This window comes from Leiobunum rupestre, chromosome 4, assembly GCF_980474605.1.
Source record: "Leiobunum rupestre chromosome 4, qqLeiRupe1.1.hap1, whole genome shotgun sequence".
NCBI classification, from domain to species: domain Eukaryota; kingdom Metazoa; phylum Arthropoda; class Arachnida; order Opiliones; family Sclerosomatidae; genus Leiobunum; species Leiobunum rupestre.
In genome coordinates, this window is record NC_143387.1 from 20,597,770 (window position 1) to 20,619,278 (window position 21,509).

Here is a 21,509-nt window from a genome sequence, read left to right on the forward strand (position 1 = left end):
TTCTACTATAGAAAATTTCATTTTGTCATGCATGCTAGTCTTTTAAAATTCTTGATGAAATTTCTAATGAAAGTAATTAGTTCAGTGAAAACTCATTCAACTAGAAATTCATGACCTGTAATTATTGTTTATATTTAACATTTTAAGCATCATTTCCGCCATTCATAGCTTGCTTGTATGGCTTATGTTCGTCCCCATGGTAAAGCGTATAGGTCGGCCATGACAATAAGACGCCCATAGCAGGCACGTGATTACTTAGCAGGATTGTGTCGCATTTGGCCTCATGAACATTTATGTCAAAATAATGTCATGGCGACTGTTACAAGGCGTGGCTTAGCTACGACGTTACGGTAAGCACCTAATTGCAGATGGGTGGGGTCCATTTTTTAAACCTGTGCCATTGTCATCCCCCACTCTTCCATTTGGTTTGTCTACGCCTGGCATTTGATACTGTTTCGCTATCATCCCATTATGTGTTCAGATGAAACATTCAAGATTTCATTAGGATAGAGTGAACACTTGAGAAATGCGGCTTGTAATATAGCAATAGTTATGTGAAAAATTCGGTTCATTAACTTATTTCACTTAATTTTATTAGAAATTGTATTTATGAGCACAATGTGCTATCTCACTTATGCAATTATTCTTTCTTTGTTATAGGTTCTGTCTAACTGATTGTTTAATATCAGTGTACTGTATTTGGAGCATAGGATACCTTTGAAACTCTTACATTAGATCTATTTTGAATCACGAAGTTCCAAGATATGCTACATTCCAAGCACTTGTAATAAAGTTTGTCAGCGTATAATGTGAAGTTATTTATACTGTCATACTCAAACATCGTGTTTTATGCAAAAGCAAAAAAGCTTTAATGACTGAATGCTCTATGCTAAATATTGCAAGAACTTAAAATTCCATTTATTAACTAACTCTTAAATATGGATGCATCTACAAGTTCAGGAAAACCAGTTTTATCTATAAACTCTAAAGTTAACAACCCTGTGGTTGGAGTACAGTCTATTGCTCCCCCAGACCCTGGTGGTGTTGGTAATTGCAACGGAGTAGGTAGCGTAGTTCTTCCAGTGGGCATGGTTGATGACAATGAAGGCTATGATGTTGAGGTTATGCAAGTTGTGGGGGAAGCTCTGAATTTAAGATTCAAGAAGAATGGAAACTCTAGCTTGAACTCCAATGAAATTAATGTAATCCAAGACCATGAAGATTTGAACAGAGAAAGGCCAATGAGTTGGGAAGGGGAATTGTCAAATGATGGTGAAGAGGACGAAATGAACCATTCAATAGATCCTCCAATGGCCATATCTGATGTGCCACCCCGTAATTCCAGTGGAAGCCCCATGTGCGTACAGCCTGAGAAGGATGAACCTCATCTTCCACCACCAAATGTAACGTTTTCATTTTTTATATTTTAATGCTATGACTTAATACCATATACATCATACCATGAATTTATTTCATGCATGAATATTCAACTCTAGTATTACCCTATGGTACCTGCTTCAAAAGTGAAAGGTAAAACCTATTTTCCACACCCTCACCAACGACCAATTAAATTACTGGTTTTCTATAGTGAACATTTTCATTGCTATAATTTTTTTAAGAGAAACTTAGTTATAAAACTTTATTATATATAACGCTTTTAAAAATATTTTATGCAGTTTCTAATTATACTCATCTTATAATTCCAATAAACCAGTATCACAAAAAATAGTATTAATAATGTTAACTGGAGTTATGAGGATTTGATGCCCACCTTCTGTGATAGGTTAGCATTTTACCATCAAGCTACACAAAAATATATGCAAGAAACTGGGACTTTTTGCGTCAGGTTTTGACTATGAAAAGTACGGCTGAAATCAATTTGAGAATGACCAAAATTTGGCAAGGTGCATTTTTCTCAGACGTTTTTATTTAAATTTAATCTAATTGATAACATGTAGGTGCAGAATTTTTTTTTAAATGCTGATTGATTCATTGTTCCTTTAAATAATTTACAAGAACCTTATTTTCCAGAAAAACAATTTTTGTCATTTTCATTTTAATTCATCACTTAATTTCATCATATGGTACTTCATGTGGTAGACCACAAGTGGTTATTGTGATGTTGATTAGCAATTTGTCAATATAATGACTAGAAAAATCTGATTTAATGTCTTTGATGCTAACCTGGTGATAATCCCTATTTTTAAAGGCCAATAATTAAAAACTGCCATAGCTCATACCGGGTGAAGTGTAGTACAGCGGCCTCATCGAATTTGATATTAATTTTTGTTGCGCCTGATAGACCTTGTCACGTAGATGTCGAGGGTATTTTTTATTTTGGCCGCAAATGAGTATTTAATTGTTTAATTTAATTTTTTTAATTTAAAGAATTTCTCATTTTCATTGAATTTTATATTAATTTTGGTTGCGCCTGATAGACATTGTCACGTAGATGTCGAGGGTAATTTTTATTTTGGCCGCAAATGATTATTTAATTGTTTAACTTAATTTTTTTAATTTTAAAAATTTCTCATTTTCATTGAATTTTATATTAATTTTGGTTGCGCCTGATAGACCTTGTCACGTAGATGCCGAGGGTAATTTTTATTTTGGACGCAAATGATTATTTAATATTTTAATGTAATTTTAAATTTATAATTTTTGGGCATTTGCACGTGTTTTGTTGTACTTATTTCCGTCGTGTGTTCGCCGGCAACACAGTTTCGGTGTCCTAATGAATTCCACGTGATATTCCCTTTTTGTATAAAATCAGTTACAGTTTTTGTTCATTTTCTCGGTGTTTTGTATTTTTGGGCCACAAAGTGATATTCCCGTACTTTATCAAATCTTTTACAGTTTTTGTTCATTTTCTCGGTGTTTTCTATTATTGGGCCACTATATACTTGATGCGTAAGGCTTGGTACTGTCCTCTAGGTCGCGTTATAGATGGCCCATCGCTTTTTTTAGTATGGGGTTGGGGAGGCGCTGCGCGCCCCCAGCGCTTGAGCGAAGCGAGTGCGCGGCGCCGTCAGGCTCCAATACGGGGAGTTTAGTAACGTCTTTTACGTGTTTTGGAAGTAATTATCTTCGTCGGGTTGTCGCCTACACCACGGCTTGTTACTGTTTGTTTAGGTTTCCACTCTACTAACTTTTTAACATTAAGTTAGTTAATTTAATTATCATTTTCGACCCAAAAACAAGTTTCGTAATCAACGCGTCAAGTGCTACACTCTCCGCCACCCAAAAATACAAAAACACGGTAATTTCCTACAATTAGTACATTTTTAACATTAAGTTAATTAATTTAATTATCATTTGCGGCCCAAAAAAATTGTTTCGTAATCTACGCGTCAAGTGCTACATTCTCCGCCACCCAAAAATACAAAACCACGGTAATTCCCTAAAATTAGTACATTTTTAACATTAAGTTAATTAATTTAATTATCATTTGCGGCCCAAAAAAAATTAGTTTCGTAATCTACGCGTCAACTGCTACATTCTCCGCCACCCAAAAATACAAAAACACGGTAATTCCCTAAAATTATTACATTTTTAACATTAAGTTAATTAATTTAATTATCATTTGCGGCCCCAAAAAAAATTAGTTTCGTAATCTACGCGTCAAGTGCTACATTCTCCACCAAAAAAAAACACGAAATTACATGAGGCCGCTGTAGTGCAATTTTGCCCTAATACCATATCAAATTTGGATCAGGGTGGGCCATGGTCCTCGCGTACTGCTATTGAACACATAAATTATTCAAGTGTTTAAGTAAAATTTGTTGTGTGAATTATGCTTCTGATGTAGGTACTGGTACCCATGTAAAGTTTCTATGAATATTTTTTTTTCCTTTCATTGAAGGATTTTATATATTTGTTGTACGTAGCTTCTTAACGTGAATTTATTAAAATATTTTTAAAAAGCAGATTATAAGTAAGGAGCACAAAAACATGTTATTGGTCGGCTGTAATAATAGTCGAAGAAGAAGCCGGGAAGCAAGTCCAACTCCAATTCATCCTATAGCTATTGATTCAGCAACAATTCAGCTTGAAGTTCTGGGAAACGTTACTCGTTTTTCGCCAAATGGATTGTCAACCTTTGGAGGGAGCAATCAGTCTAGCCCTTTTCCTAATGACAGATCTAACAGTATTGGAGTAACAACTTCACTTTCAGGTGTGTGATTAAGCACAAAAACTTGTCTAGTATAGTTTTAATTTTTTTTGCCATGGTTCACATTATCCTTAATATTAAGATTGTAGCCAGAGGGGGGTTGTGTAAGTTTTTAACCAACATGGTTATTGGCAGCCATGTTTTTTAGAAGGAAAAATGGACAGACCTCCCTAGCTCCCAAAGGCACCAGTAGTGGCGCTAGTGTGGAACTTGGGTTAAAAAGCTAGTCATCTGAGAGATAGGGCAAAGGGGTTGAGGTAGTGAGTAGTGGCAGCTTGTTAGTGATAGCATTTTCCCCTAGTGGCTTCAAGGTTGCATTCTCTTCCCGTGGTGGGAATGACTAACGTACAGTTATTATACTAGAATAGCTATACTCTATGAACTTTTAATTTTTCCTTTACTGACCTTTTTCTACTAGAACTGAACTAAAGTTGTCTAACATTTTCTGACAAAAATTTTTAAATTTACGCTTGCCATCAATTAATATAAGTTTTGATTTCAGCTGTTTTGTAGCATTAAAAATTAGAAATCTGGTTTTGGGAAATCACTCCAGTATGGGAAGCATAACTTGGGTTAATTCAATGAATTTATAAAAATGTACCATAGTTTCTGTAAAAAACAACAATAATAACTCTTTCTATAATATTGTTCAAATAAATATAAAATTATTTCGATAGTATATGCTACTTGGTATTTTATAGGTCTTTAAAGGGCAAAGACATTTGGTATGTAGCCTATAGTTTGGATTTTCATCTCCTAGGGTAAAATTAATTTTACAATTTACCCAGTGAAAAGTGGCTTTACATATTTAAACTTTCACACTTATTCAATGGTCAGCCAGTAGATAATCATTAAGTGTACTAGATATTTAAAGGTCAAATTCTTTACTTCTTTTTTAGAAAACTCATTTACCAATCACCGACAAAGCCCAGCCCAAAATAGACAGTTATCAGGGTTCAGTGGCAATGTGTCGGGCACAGGTCCCTACAGCCAAAGTCCAAGTCCAGTTTTGAACAGACCAACTAGCAGCTGCAGTAGTTCCAGGTCTTCCTACTCACCTACTCAAAGCCCCCTACTTGGTCGTCACACTATCATAAATTCTTCCTATTCCCATAATCAAAGTCCCGTATTATCCAGACACCATGTTCCTGGGAACAGCAGTGACAACTCTTCCATTTATTCCCCAACTAGCTCACCTTTACAGGTAAGATTCAATGTTTACATCAATCAATCATTTATATTCTGTTAACTTTTATAATAATGTACCAAAATTTCATAAATGTTTACAAACAGAATATTATTAGATATATCCAGCATTATTCCAATTTATATATTTCAAAAGAAAGTGGAGATGTTTGTTAAATTGAAAGCTCATTGTCATGGGCTGTGTTATTTTATTTTTCAACAGGCATGTTTTATTTATTATCATATATGCAATGTAAATGTAAAAAAGACCAACGAAATTTGTCTTTTTGTGTATTCAGCTAAAGTACCTAGAATAATCCCAAATAAAGTGTAGTTTCCCCTCCAAAGTGATTTGTATTTTTTAATTTTTTTCTGTAATTGAAAGTTTGACTAGAGACTATCCCTTACCAAAAATAAGTGGTCTAAGAACTATTTAAGTTGGTTGTAAGTTTGTATTTGAGACAAATAAAAACTAAATACCAACTAAAAACCTACTTAAAAACAACTTAACACCAACTTAAAACCAACTAAAAACTTACTTAAAATGTTACTTAATAAAGACCACTTAAAGCCAACTTAAAACTTACTTAAAATGTTACTTAATAAAGCCAACTTAAAACTTACTTAAAATGTTACTTAATAAAGACCACTTAAAACCAACTTAATATCAACTTAAATGTGAATACCAACTAAAAACCAACTTATTTTTTGGTAAGGGTAACAATGGGTCAGTGGCTCATACCTTCCTCCTTTTATTGAACCTTATTGCGACTATTTTGAAAAAGTTTTATATTAAAGGGGGACCCGTAGTCTTTGAATTTAAAGATAATATAACCTCTAGTATTTCTACCAAAATTACATTGAAATTAAATGAACGCACTTTCAAGTTTCAAATTTTTTTTGATTGTTCAAAGAAAATATATAATTAGCACCGCACATTCGCTTTGCTCTGGTGATGTTGGTGGGCTCTATAATCAGGGTAGGTGTATATACAAATCCCACCTGCTGACATTGTAACTACTGAAATCGTACCTACTGACATTGAAACCATATATTTGGTGGATACATATTTGCATTATACCCAAGGGTTCTAGTGTTGTTGGCTCTTTTCTAGGGCTTTTGCCATTTTGGACTATATTTATTTTAAAATAACATCACGTCTTTATTTCTTAAGAAAATTAGTAAATTTAGATCTAGTTGTCCATAAAGTTTTTTTTAATATGACATTTAAGTTCCACACATTTCATAACAATCAACAAGTCTTAAAAAACATATTTGTAATAATAAATTTGACTGCCAGAACCAGCTGTTCCATTATAACCATAGTTGCAGTTTTCACAAAATTAAACTTGGTTTATAATTTACTACTGGTGATTCTTTGTCTGTTAGAGTTTTGTCACCAAAAGTAGTACTGTAAGACCTTTTACTGTTGTGAAAAATGCTTTATTAAATTAATAGTTGCTATGCATCGGCTTATTATTGAAGAGTTATGTTTAACTTATATTATCTATGAGTTTTGTGCGTCGCTGGTATATTCTATCATAAAATCAAATTGTGTTCCGTTTTCTGTTAATCAACTTAGTGTTCAATTTAATTCAAATGCCATTAATTTTATGTACCATAACTTCTGTTTGTATTTGTTAAGGGTCGTCATGTTTCATTAGAAAATGGCAACTTATATTCACCGACTCAGAGTCCTAGCCAAAGCAGACACCATCTGGTGGTGGTTGCCGATAGTAGCTGTGGTAATGGAAGTGGTTGTTTCTCTGGAAAGGGTTCTGTTACTCCCATTGGCGGAAGCTACTCACCAAGCAATAGTCCGGCTCACTTTAGATCTGGATCAAGCAATTTAATTACTAAACAAGCTACTCCGTATGGACCAACTCCTTCGCCAACTTTACAGAGAAGTGCCACAGGAACACCTGACCACTCAGTCACAACAAGTGTTGGTGTAGAAGGCAACTCAATATTTTCTATGGGGAATACCACACCCTCAAATCTTCATGTTACTTATGCAAGCCCTACGAACATAGAGCCAATAGTAAATGATGGAAGAAGTCACAAGTCTGCTGTAATGCATCAGCCTACCATATTAGATTGTAGGTCGACAAGTAAGTGAATTACTAAGTAGGTTTGTGTTGAAGCTGCTCTATCTAAAGTTTGAAAAATAGTTAAATCATTAGTAATTAGTGGGGTGGGGGAGAAGTTAGCACTTTCGCCTCACAGCAAGAGAAGCCAGTTTCATTCCCTGCTTTTGGTACTGGGTAAAAACTCGGAAAAACTGTTTGTGCGATGAGTTAGCAACTTCTCTTTCCATCAGTGTCTTTCCCATTGAGTTGAGGTTAACGCTAATAGTTACTGTAGAGAGCTGGTAGATCCAATGGCCATCATCCTCCTACGCAGATAAACTTGTCTATCTGAATTACTTTCCTTAAAAGTTGCAAGCCAACTTGGCCCATGGGTAAAAGCCTTGCTGATTATTAATGAGTAAAACCAATTTGAATAATTGTTTTCAAATGTCAACATGGTACTCTAGCTCGTACATTTGGTATAGTAGAAAGTGTTATAGTGAATGTTCTTTGAAATAAATCCTGTGACAGTTTTCCTCTTTGTTCATGTACCAATTTGATTGCCATTCCCATGCAAAGTATTTCAGTTTAGGGAAAACGGTGGTAATTTATAAATAAAAAATGTAAAAAATAAGATATGCTATACATATAAAGTGTAATTCAATAGACTGTTCAAAGATCTAAATTTGTTAATGAATTTACAGCATCTAGTGCTTCTGTAGTTTCCAGCGCTTCTGATGAATCAAATGCAAGCGATTTTTCAAGTCCTTCAAGGAGATTATCTGTTGATAATGGAACATATAATGATGACTCTAAGACATCAGGTGAAATTTCATCCCAAAGCCCTCTTGGCAGTGGAAACTCAACATCTGGGATATCACGGCAGCAGCTCTTAAGTGGTCCCTGTCCAATTTGTGGTGACAGAATATCAGGCTTCCATTACGGAATATTTTCCTGCGAATCTTGCAAGGGTTTTTTTAAGAGGACTGTGCAGAATAAGAAAAACTACGTTTGTCTTAGAGGTGCTAAATGTACAATAACCATCAGTACCCGAAAGAAATGTCCTGCCTGCCGCTTTGACAAGTGCCTTAAAACAGGAATGAAACTCGAAGGTATATTTACCATTATATTCCTTGTCGCTCGTTTTTAAATTTACTTTCCTTTTCTCTTGTAGCAATTCGAGAAGATAGAACTAGAGGAGGAAGAAGCACGTACCAGTGCTCCTACACACTTGCCACTCAATCTTTAAGTGATGGCAGAGTGTCTTCTGCTTGTGACTCCCAATTGAGTAATACATCTTCTGAGAGGCTAAAAGAGAATCACTATAGCTCTCACTCAACACCATTAGATGGTTCCTCTCCTACCAGGCCACCATCATCTAGAACTGTTTCGGGTTAGTTTTATTACTTTCAAAGAACCAGTAATTATTTTAATTAAATGATTGTTAAGTTTGAGTGTTCAATTTGAGTAACAGTCAGTATAATTGTTTATTTTAAGTTAATCAAAAGTATAACTTAATAGATTCTGGAATAAATTCAGCTGAAGATGAACCATGTATTGGATACATTCCACCTCTAATGCAAGAAATTTTGGCAGTGGAACATTTATGGCACTACACTGATAAAGAAGTGAACAGGTTATCAGAACAGTACACCAGTGACCGAGGTGGTGCCATGGGTGCTGCAGCATTAGGCGCAATGGGAATGGGGCCCATGAGTGGTTCCATCGATAGTTCTGGATCAAGTGGCAATAACAATGAATTCTTGAGCAATCTTTGCAACATTGCTGATCATAGGTTGTATAAAATTGTGAAATGGTGCAAGAGTCTACCTTTGTTTAGGGAAATAGAGGTGAGTGAGATCTATAGACTACAATTTGTATAGGGACATTCTTGTATGCAACATTAGTAAAAAAAAATCAAATACCACTAATGTTCAATAAATAGTCGCAACAGCCGTTTTGAGTTAGTCAGGTGGATTCAAAATAACCAAACAAAGTAAACAGAGGGGGGATAATTAATATTTTACTAATCTAAAATTTTTATAACCATATACATTTGAACTAAAAAATGATACAGGTACAATAACTCAAAAATTTGTTATAGCTGGGAATTTTAAATTTTCAAGACACATAGAACGTGCAGGGGGCACTTGTCAATGGAAATTTCCATGACCTGTTCTCTGGTACATAATTTTCATAATGACCTTCATGTTTTTGTCTAAATTTTTTCGACTTTTTATTGGTCAAATAAATTTAGGAAGAATAAAAGTTATTTACACCTAAAACGTGAAGGGGAACACTTTTCTAATTGAAACCCACTTTTTATCTCTGGTTCTTAAATACCAAATGGAGCAATTTGCTATTTTTATACATTTTATCTTCAACATTTTTCGATAAGATCTTAATGATAAAATTTTATGAAGGGCTTGATTTAAAGTACATTTTGAAGAGTACTTTTAACTGATTAGTGTAGGCTTCGACAAAATAAAATTATAATGAAATGCATTGCACGAAGTGATGACAAAAAAAAATTGGGAGATGCTTGTATAGTCAAATATAAATAATAATTTATAAAATAACATTATATTTTTAATGTTGTCCAAAATTTAGAGATGTGTGCTTTAAAATGATACAACTTCCTGTAACACAATCCTATCAAGAACGAATTGAAGCTAATATATCAAACAAACCATCTGTGGGTCAATATATATTTACAAACAGTCCAAATAATTGTAAATTGTATTGTAAATTATTATTTTATACTTTTTAATAATAGTTTTTAATATATTTGTAATTAAAAATTATAACAGTAATATAATTCAATTGAATTATTTTAATATAAATCCATGTGCTTAACATATAATTAGCAAGAATCATTATTTAATTTAAACTTTTGCACTTTGAAATTGTTTAGTGTAAATGTATTTGTACATGTATTTCCAAATTTAAAGCACAACGCAAGTGGCCATGCAGGGGGGTAAATTATCTTATAGATAAAAATAATGACTGCGCATGCGCTATCTGCCATAGCCTTTCCCCCTGTTAATAAGCAGAACCATATTTATTTTGTAAAAATGCACCTCTCGCGGTTCTTATGCGAAAGCAAAATTCATGTATTCTTTATTCTTAAGTCTCGAAAGTGACCGAGGAAAGTGAAGTTTTCAAGGTTACCTATAAATCGGATCCTTTATTCAAATGAAACTAGGGCAATTATTCAAAAGAAATATAATAAAACCAAGATAAATACTCGGTCGAGGTTTAATGATAGGGTGATCGGTTATAGGGCCAAGTGTGTGAGATAAATACCACGTCAAAGGGCTAATGTTTCAACCTCATACTTGAAAATTTTCAGTTGGCAAATAAAACATTGTAAAATCGAAAATATCAACGTCAAACTATCTGAAACTATTCAGTTCTTTTCTCCATAATAAATAAATTAAGCTAAGCCTAAAATCCAGGGTTTGTTGGTGGTGAGCAAAGACAATCTAACAATTTGCGAATTAGAGCGAAATTGCACCATGTGGTTACACAAAGGAGAATGTTTTCACCCGTGATATAATCCTCCTTGGAAAACCCACTTACGACTTGTAGAAGAAAATATAGTTAAAAATTATGCACCCCCTACATGGCCCTTTAAATTTTTTAAAAAGACATTTGTAGTTGCATTTCAGTCAACAGGATGCGCCACAAAATTTTAAGTAGGCAGGGCTTGAAAAATTAGTAAATCACTCCACCATATCCCAATGCTACATTTGTTTGTTCCCAGTTGCTTCGACATGTTCTTGATAAACTATAAATAGCTTTTGTGGACCATATAAATGTAAAACATTTTACTTTGAAACAGATTGATGATCAGATAGCGCTTCTTATCAATTCTTGGTGTGAGCTTCTACTCCTCAGTTGTTGTTATCGTTCCATGGATAGTCCTCATGAAATTAGAGTATCACTGGGAAAATCAATGAACCTCGAGCAAGCTAAAAAACTTGGTTTGGGACCTGTTATTGAACGCATGCTCAATCTCACTGATCACATGCGCAGACTGAGACTTGATCAATATGAATATGTTTGCCTCAAAGTTATTATTTTACTTACATCAGGTGAGTATTTTTACTTTGTTAGAGTTAAGATATTTATTTAAATAGTACTTCTTTGATAAAAATAACTTTGCAGCAATATTACTTAACTCAATCAAAAAAATCAATTTACTTTATATCAATTCTATTTATTGTAGCTGAAAACTTTAGAAAAGCTCCTGCACAGTGACTTCTTTCAATGAGGAAGATTTCTACACTGACTAATCTGGAGATGGCACAACAGAACACTAGGGGGATTTCCCGCTTCTATTTCATAATGGCATATGTTATAATAAACACGTGCCATTAACCATGCACTGCATGTTGTTTTTAAATAAAACCATGAAAGCCCCTTAGTGCCCGATCTTCAGCTTAGTCGGTGTATTAATCTCACTATTTAGTAGAGATTTTAATTACTATTTGTGAATTTCAAATTGTTACTGTTACAAGCCAAATCAGAACAATATGTTGTCCTTTTAGATAGAGCTGTGTGATTATAGAGATTATAGCTGATCAAGTTGGGTTATGATAATTAAATAGTTTTTTTGTCTGGTTGTCAAGTACGATTTAAGGACAATATTCTTTAGACTCAAAAAAAGCTGAGTACTCAATATTTATCGGGTATACCCACAGCCCTAATTCCATTTTTTTTAAGAGTTTCTTTCACAACAAAAATAGTTTTTTTTTTTTATAAAGTAACGAGGCCTTCTTGTTTAAATGTGGCTCTTACTTAACCAGTCTCTTACTTTAACAAGGCTACAAGCGTGCCCCACAGTCGCGAGGAATTTACAATTTTCTAGCGTGCGTGCAAATTGCTTGTGCAAAGAATATACTATTATTATTATTATTAGTAAGAGTTGGGGTGGTTGGGTTAGACCCAACCTAGCACTTCGACCAGAGGTCCATTGTGCAGCCCCAGCCATTTAAACATGGAAAAGCCGCTTCGCCGGGATGTTGGAAAGATCACTCGTTTCCAGCCTATGCATACCAAGGTACTCAAACCTTTGAGCCGTATAAGAGTCACAGACACAAAGGACATGAGAGGAAGTTTCCTCCTCTGCAAAGCATGCCCTGCACATAGGACTCTCACTGATACCAATCAGATGCAGATGTCTATTAAGCTGGCAGTGACCTAAAAGTAGGCCCGTAACCACCCTCATACTACTCTTTCTATCCAATTTTATAAAATAAAAAGTGGTCTTGCCCAACTTGTGAAAATGTTTCTCTTACGTAACAAGACACAGCTTTATTAGTATATTCTTAAAGCTGTGTCTTGTTACATAAGAGAAACATTTTCACAAGTTGGGCAAGACCACTTTTTATTTTATAAAATTGGATAGCAATTAGATGAGTAGTGTTAAGCTAATTTCCCTTGTCTTCTCTGCCTACTAGTTTTAATGATGAAAATGCTATTATTAACAGGAAATTAACACTATCTTTTAAAATGAAGCCTAAATTTAAATTTGAAAACATTATCTGGTATGTGTACTACTAGTTATGTCATATATGATGTAGCTGTACCTTACCTAAATATGCAGAAGGTGACTAGGGGAATTAAAACTTACAAAGGCCCATTGGCCTACTATACAATATGGCAGCAATATTGCAAAACTGACATTCTGTACGACTTATACTTTTCATTTTTACTTTAGATGTTAGTGGTTTGAGAGAACCAGAGAAAGTTGGGGTATGCCAAAAGCAAGTTTTGGAAGCTATGCAAACCTACACCAGATTGCACTATCCACAACAACCAAGTAAATTTGGCGAACTTCTATTAAGAATTCCAGAGCTAGAACGAGCTTGTCAAGTAGGAAAAGAATCCCTTATAACGTCCAAGCAAAAGTCTGGAGACATGAACAGTTTCAATTTGCTTATGGAATTGCTCAGAGGGGATCATTGACTTGAATAATATTTTTTTTGTGAAAGGGAATACGGGGATAATGTGTAATTTAATCATTCAGACAAAGGATTTCTAATTCTAATAAACTAAGTTATGTTACTTTTTAATGTGCTTCGTATTTTTAGATAATGGTACCGGTAATATAGTTTCTTTGTTGCAATTGGTTTTCTCATATTCCATTACAAATTGTAAGGCCTGGTTAATCAAAATTGAAAAACGGTGTAAATGTGGTGCTCAGAAAAATGTAAATATAGTATATAAATATAACTACTCAAGTTGGACATTTTTCTCAAAATTTTATTGTAATAAATGGTAGGGTAAGATTTAATTTAAAGTTTGAGTGATGGTTTTAATTGCAAAAGGACATTTCACATTTATGGGATTTAGCTTTCGACATATTTTTTTAAAGTGAAACATGTTAAGCTTGATCTAAGGAGCAAAATTGTCCATTGCCATTTTCCCCTAGCTCCTATAGTTTGAACAGTATCAGCGGTCAAAACTTAGAATATTCTATCTGTGAAAGAAATCACGGCCCATCGGTTAACGTTCTACATTCTCACTATATAGTTTTCTTTCCAAGATTCGTGGTGTTCCCCAAAACGATTTCTGTCAATAAAGTTAAATATTGAGTTTCAACTGTTGTGTGACTGTGACTTTAGACGACTGTGTGTCTAAAATCGATAAATAAGTGTTTGATCTGTTGTGGTATGACTGTTTCTTTGCTATCAGTGAGTGTTGAATGTGGGATTTAACAAAATGGTTAATCGTTTATATTCTGATTTCCTAAGTTTTTCTTTTATGTTATGTTTTATTTTTGCTCATAAAATATTGAATAATAAATAATTCCACGTACAATGAAGTAGAGGTGTAAAAATCTTGGCAGGAAAACTATTGATAGTGAGCCCGGACTAGCGAATGTAGAACACTAACCAACGGGTCGTGACAAATAAACTATACTAACAAGTTTTGTCCACTTTTGACCGCTGATATTGGATTAACTAAAGGAGCTTGGGAAAAATGGCAATGGACTCCTTTAATCAAGCTTAACAACGTGATTCAATTTGAAAAAAATCTGTCAAGAGCCAAATCCCATAGAAGTGCGATGTCCTTTGTAATGTTGAATACCTATCATTTTACATTGACTTTTGTTTTCTATTCAACAGCTAGTTAAATTTAAATTTATTGATCGTATTGAATTTTTCAAATGCATCTTGCAAGCTGATTAATATGTTACCGGTACCGGTAATGGTAATTGAATTAAATTATTTTTCTCATGCCATAAAAGTAAGATCTGTGTGTTTTAACATTTACTTTTTAATTATTGGTACAGTGTACTTAAAGTAATTTTAAGATAGTGAATCTCCAATCTATGGTAGCACCATACTTATGAAATTAAGGTTTCACATAGCCCTTATATAAATCTTAAAAGATATGCGACACACAGCTTAATTGATTTTCAGAAAGTTTACCTATTCCCATAGATTTAATTTATTGTGACTCTGAGATATTTCACTCTGGCAATAAGACTTGAGAAACCATCTTACGTTCATGTATAATTTAGGAAATTTCAATAGGTACTGTATTTAAATTTAAGTGAAATCATAGGCATTTCATTTAAATAAGGTCAATTTTTACAGTAATTTTCATATAATTTTTCAACTTAGTCTTTGCAGATTACTTTTAACCTAAGCCATTGTTTATTTAATGTTTTTCATTGTAAATTGATTCAGTTTTTAATTACTATTGATGCGATACAGTTTATTCATAATTAATGCATTCCGTGATTGAAATCATCAAGACCAATATCTTTCGTTTTTTGGATTGTTTGTTATTTGATTGAAAATTTTCCAAGATTGCGTAGGAAAACTAAAAATTAATTTATTATTTTTTGTTAATATTATCCATTTTGTTTCCTATTTTCATTGTAATTCAATGGTCCCTTCTTGCCTATGCAAAACATATTGCACAACCAAAAATCTGCAACATAGGACTCGAGTGTAATAGTAAATTGAATGGAATCATACATTGTAAAACTCATTGGTCGCAAGTGTGCCAAGCTATGCAGGGTCTAATTGTATGCCTGGAATTGTATTTTCAATCATATTTGATTCTATTCCCTGGACATTACCTTATAAATGTGCCGTATACTATAGAGGGAATGTTACTACAAATGTGTAATAGTATTCTATTTTTAAAAAAAAGTATTTCAGTTCTCCACTCTAAGGAAATATCTTCCCATTTTAAACATATCAAAATTTTCTGCAGGTTTGACAACTTTTTTCCTGATATTGATTTTACACTAAATCTTTAGCGCAACTTTCGTAAACCGTAAACACCTATATGTGAAGAGTTCTTATGCTTTAAATTATGCCTGCAAGTTACAGCAAAGAACATACAGTTGACTAGTATTATCAATTGTCAACTTTAACTAGCAAATACTTCTGCATGGTGTAAATATTTGTATTTGAAAATTGTTATCTATTTTTTTAGTTATAAAGATGTTAAGACACCAAATATCGATTTGGTGTTATACTTATGAAATTACTAATTCTTTGGGGTTGATCTCAGTGACAAGTGTGACCCACATTTTTAGCCTGAATTAATGATGGTGTGTCATATGGCTTATAAATGCCCTAAATCTTATAAACTGTTTAATTCTCGTTATTTGACTGTCAACATTTAATTTTTTAATTAGTAATAACAGAATACATAAACGATACTTTTGAACAGTGATGCAGTAATTTTGATTTTTTAGTTTTTTGAAAAGAAAATTAATCTTTCAAACTGTATTCATTGCCATTGAAAAAGTCCTTTTTTCAGAAGTTATTAATTGAGTTCGTGTATTTAATGAAATTGCGCACAAGTTCTTAATATTATATTTTTGTTTAAAATATTATTACAGAACTAAATAGAACTCTTCAACCATTCACAAATGTAATTGAAATTTAACAATCTTCATTCCTAATAGTTTTTTAAGATCACTCTTCACCTGGCTATTAATTGCAAAGAACTAAACAGTTTATGAATAGTGCCAATTTGATGAATAAACTAAACTATATTATGCGATATAAAAGATACACCTTAAGTTAACTAAATTATATCAAAACCTGTAGAAAGTTTTGATGTTGTTACCGGTGCCAAACCATTTAAGATATAAATTCTATTTTGGAGACAATGTCAAAATGTGAAAAACAGTTTGCACATAAAAAGTGTAAATACAATGTTAAATATTTTACTACTGTCATTAGGGTAATATGGTGTTACTATGTGGTAAATATATATTTATGAAGAAGTAAAGTCTCACATCAGTCCAGTTGTTGGTGTGAGTTTGATGCTAAATTTGTAGGTGTCTCTAAAACCATAAACACATTTTCTAATGTAAAATATGTATTTTCGCACCTCATTTAAAATAATTTTCATTTCTTTGATATTAAAGATGTGAAAATTGGTCATGCACACTTTGTCAAAATTAAAATTTAATACCCTTTAAGGACTCTTGTTCCTTTGACATTTTCACAAACCAGTTACAATTAAAAGCATTTTTATGTAAGCATTATCAGTTTTTATTTGATATAACAGGGTCTATAAAAAATGAACAATGTGATAAAATTAAAAACAATCCACAGCACCTCTACTTGAAAATTTTATGTAACATAATCTATTTGTAGTATTTGTCATAGTTAAATTTAAACTCTCAAGACAATAATGAGTAAAATATGACCAAATCAATTAAACGAAGGGTCTGATTCTTGCAAATTTTGTGTAAGGGATTTTAAATCTCAAAAGTGATTTTAGAAATAAGAAGCTGATTTGGAATTTTGGAGTAGGATTGTTTTGAGATTCTAGGACTGATTTTGTAGTTTTGGGGATTTTTAAATATTTCTAAAATCTGGTTTCTGTTGAAGATTTTGTCCAACCCGTCTCAATGAAATATGGTAATGAATATTATGATGAAATCAGTTTTTTCCTATGTGTAACTTTTATTTGGGTATAAGTTATTTGGAGTAATCTCCTTTATGTGGAAGACTGATTTTATTATATAGATCATAAATTTCCCAATTATACTGTAGTAAAAAGAAATTATTTGTATGTTGGCAATTAACAAGCATTGAAAAACCAAAATTGGACCATATTCTTGCCCTTCAGTCAATTTGGCTTTGAGACATATCGAAGCTGTCTTAGAAGATTTTCCTAACAACCAACCTATTAGTTTTTGTTCACACAAGGGTATATATATACTATCAGTTCTTTCCTGCTGCTTTTGACAAACTAATTTCACTGTACATACCAAAAATGTAATCTTCAGAGCAAAACCAAAGGTTTGTTCCACCAGCTACGCAATAATATCCTCCTTTAATGGAGAATGACACTGCAGACTTATTATTCCTCATTTCACTCTGCTTTACCCCTAACATCATTGGTGGAACCCTTTTAAGTTATGCTTCAATTGTGTGAAGTACTGAATTAACTGCAATATAGTTCCATTTATTTAAAGAAAATTTCCCTCATTTTGTACTAGCAATATAAAATTGTTTAATTCCATAGGAATAAATGTTTTCTTTTGAAAGCTACAAGTTAATTCCCCATACGCTAATGTGAGCTAGCTTAAATTACACTAAACTTTCCATGAAAAAAGCACTATGCCATGTCAGCCAAAAATTTGGAGAGGTCTTAATGTAAATGCTGAATGTCAGAAATCTAAGAGAATGTTTTTAAACAGGTCCTAATAACTTAAATAAATTCCTTGGCAGTTTAATATTTTATATACATAGTTTGATAAAATATAAGACAAATTTCTGACATAAACTCTGTTTTCCACAAACAATGAAATCGTGAAATTAATTAATTTAGTTGCAAAATAATGCGTTCAATGAAATGAAGAACCTTTGGTAGCTCAATTTAATACATTCCTAAAGTGAAATGTTCTAACTCTAATTTTAACTGTTAAAAATGTTTTCTCATACTTGTATGTTTTCTAAAACTTTAAAATACCATTACGTAAAAATTAATTTTTTGAGTAGTGCAGTGTAATATGGGATATATTCTTCCTAAAATAGGTGTTATTTATCACCTGCAAACCCACCTGAGCTCTTAAACTACGCACTCATTTTACCATTTTGGTATTCTGATTTTAAATTTCTTTATTTATTGTGTTGTTTTAAATCCCCAGAAATCTGTATTAATTTACTTTTTTTATTTAATATTCTTTTTAATTTATTCTTTGTATTTGGAATTCTGTATTAAAGTTTAAAAAATGGGCCATTTAGCTATATAAAAAATATTCAAAGTTTATTTGTGAATTATGCCACCAAATATGGTGTAGTTATTGTAACCGGTGCTGTTAATTATTTTTCTTTCTTTAAAATGTATATCTAAGAGGTTGTGGAATTTCCATTTTAATTTTTTAGTTATCGCTTGTTTCTTTCTTTTGCAATATCTGAATGGCTTTTATTTAATTCAAAATGCATTTTATTCATTTTCATTATGGTTTTTATATAAATAAATATATATATGATCATCTTTTATGCAATGTTATTTTATTTCACATTGGGAGTGGAAATTCTCAGTGTGCTGATCAAAAATTTGAATTTACGAAGAAAAGTCTATCAAATGTAAATAGTTCTTGTGTGGCTTTACATTCAAAAGTTAAATCAATATTTTGGTGAAACCAAAGTAATAAAAAATGTACTTATTTTAATTGTTATTGCTGTTTTTATAGGATTTGTATACAGGATAAACATTTATTAAAAACATATGCTTCATAACAATGTCTCTTTACTTTACAAAAGGTAAGCACTTTTCATTGCCAGAATAAAAAGGGGAAAAAAAGTATGCCAACTTGGTCCTGTTCAAACAGTTTAGAAGAATGAGAGGTTCAACTTGTAAAATCATTTGCGCCATCAGCATGCCAGAGCTAAAAAATAGTTTACAAGGTTTCTGAAATTGCTTTTTTCTCCAAAGTATTTAATCTGGAAATGTGAAACTTTCAGGGTATTACATTATGCTTTATTTTATATCTGAAAAATTGTAAATGATTTTGAATTTTTTTCGTCGCCAGTAGGGGTAGGAAATGATTTTCAATGAAACATTTTAGAGTATGCTCTACAACTTAAAAGTAAGGCTAGTTTGGGTCATAAAAAAACATTTAATGTACTCGGCTGTCCCATGGCAAAACCTTTTAACCAACACGATCGTAATTTTGAGATATTTGACTTTTTCAAAACCTAAGTTATAAGATTTTAACGTAATTTTTAATGCGAAAATTATAAAATCCAAAACCATTTTTTAAGTCATAAATATTGAAATATTTATGACTTTTACCTGAAACGTTTACAGTACTTTTGTACATGCCTTAGTAATACTTATGCGTAAAAATCTAATTTTACAAAAATTTGTTGGTTATAAGGTTTCGCCATGGGGCAGCCGAACTATGTGTGTGCTTATTTTTAAACGTAACATAAGTTGTTAGTTCGAACACCAAAGGTTATTTATTTTATTCAACTAAAATGTTATTAGAGTTACATGTAAAGATCAATAATACTTACGTCTTCCTACAAGTTGGAACTAGGAGACATTAGCTTTTTATGGAGCACTGTCCATAAATGTTAGAAATGTAGTATATGTCTGTTTGCTATATAACACAATAGCCAAAATGATAGTTATTTTGGTCTTGATCAACTTGTTAAAATGGAGGAGGAAATATCAGCTACTTAATATAGGAAGGAAACAATGTAACGTTATCTCTTTAGGTATATATTTCAGTATAAAGCAAGTTATCCCTGAAAAAAATTCATGGGCACTTTCAACTTAAACAGTACAGTGAAACTAACAAACATGTGACCTGCCATATTTTATTCATGAGTTAACAATTTCACTTAAGTCACATTTTTTAATGGCCCCTTGACTTAATTATTTTACAAAATTGGCAGAATTTGGTTTAAAATTTTATACAGACACCCTTTTCTTAAATAATTCATCCAAGGTGCATAAAAGGGAACAGTCACGGACTCACTGGCTTGAGCAGAGTATTATATATCTGCAAAATAAGCTTAATGGTACATTATCTTGGTACCTTTTGGAGGAATAAACACATTATTGAAGAAGTGAAGTATTTCATGGTTACATCAATTGGATGAGTTGCAAGAATTTTCAGAATATTGCCTCCAGACGAAGCTTTTAACTACATCTATAAGCTAATAGAAACCACATTCAAAAATAAAAATCAAGATACACATAAGAAGCATTTGAGGAATAAAAGTATTAGGCTTTTCCATGTATTCTTGATAGTGGTATTCTAATAGTAGTTGTGATTAGGAAAATAGTGTTTAACAAAAGTCAACATCACAATGACCAATACTTTAATTCAGTTTAGGTATTTTGCAGATAAAAATGTTCAGATTTTATATTACATAAGGCAGTGTGCCATGTTTGTAATAAATCAAACTAAAGTTTTAACCAGATCTCTTTTTATATAATGGTTTTAGATTAACTACAATTTTAAAAAACATTTTTGTTTTTGCATTTGAAACAAAATGAGTTCTTTTAGCGAAGGGGTAGTAATAACTTTCTTTTGTCCGATAAGTCTGAGAAGGCAGCTATCCACTGTAAGCATTCTGATGTTTTGGCATAAACACCCGGATAACTTTTTGCACAAGAAACTCCAAAAGACACTGATCCAAGTAAATAGTATCTAATTGTACCTTTGTTATCTGGGTACTGGAACATCAGGGGTCCTCCAGAATCACCCTGGAAAACAAATATATCAAAAACCATTACAGACTTAGTTTCAAGTTTTGAGTAACTCGTATAATCATAAATGTATGATGTCTTTAAGTAGTCAGATGACTATGCTGCCTTTTGCCGATAGGTTTGTCTTAATAGACCTATACTCTCTCAGCATCGTGAATCTTCGTTAACGAAGCTTTCACATAAACTTGAACTGCTGAAGCCGATGTTTATCTAATCCCGCTAGCCGGAACTGTCAAAAGAGATATAAATTTCGGTATTCCCCTGGAATTTTCGTTCCACAGAGGTTAAAAAAAATTGTTTTCCCTTAAATCTTACTAGGCACCACCTACTTAAATTACCCCCTCCCGCCCAAAATTTAGTTT

At 32.5% G+C, this 21,509-nt stretch overlaps 1 protein-coding gene across 2 annotated transcripts; it reads left to right on the forward strand.

The window, feature by feature from the left end:
* Positions 1-737: 737 nt before the first annotated feature.
* Hr39 (Nuclear hormone receptor FTZ-F1 beta) lies at positions 738-13,993 on the forward strand. 2 transcript variants are annotated; one of them, XM_090170594.1, is made up of 9 exons: positions 738-1,403; positions 3,925-4,174; positions 5,071-5,375; positions 7,002-7,467; positions 8,130-8,537; positions 8,600-8,818; positions 8,947-9,275; positions 11,270-11,522; positions 13,151-13,993. In XM_090170594.1, the coding sequence occupies exons 1-9, from the start codon at positions 939-941 to the stop codon at positions 13,396-13,398; spliced, it is 2,943 nt and encodes a 980-aa protein (XP_090026720.1). In that variant the 5' UTR covers positions 738-938; the 3' UTR covers positions 13,399-13,993. The 2 variants fall into 2 exon arrangements, with proteins under 2 accessions (XP_090026720.1, XP_090026721.1); XM_090170595.1 differs by having other exon boundaries at positions 3,928-4,174.
* Positions 13,994-21,509: the final 7,516 nt, after the last annotated feature.

Coding starts and splice junctions, on each gene's coding strand:
- Hr39 (XM_090170594.1), top strand. CDS start 939: ATGGATGCATCTACAAGTTCAGGAAAACCAGTTTTATCTATAAACTCT. Junction 7,468..8,129: donor ATTAGATTGTAGGTCGACAA/GTAAGTGAATTA, acceptor ATGAATTTACAG/CATCTAGTGCTTCTGTAGTT. Junction 8,819..8,946: donor ATCATCTAGAACTGTTTCGG/GTTAGTTTTATT, acceptor ATAACTTAATAG/ATTCTGGAATAAATTCAGCT.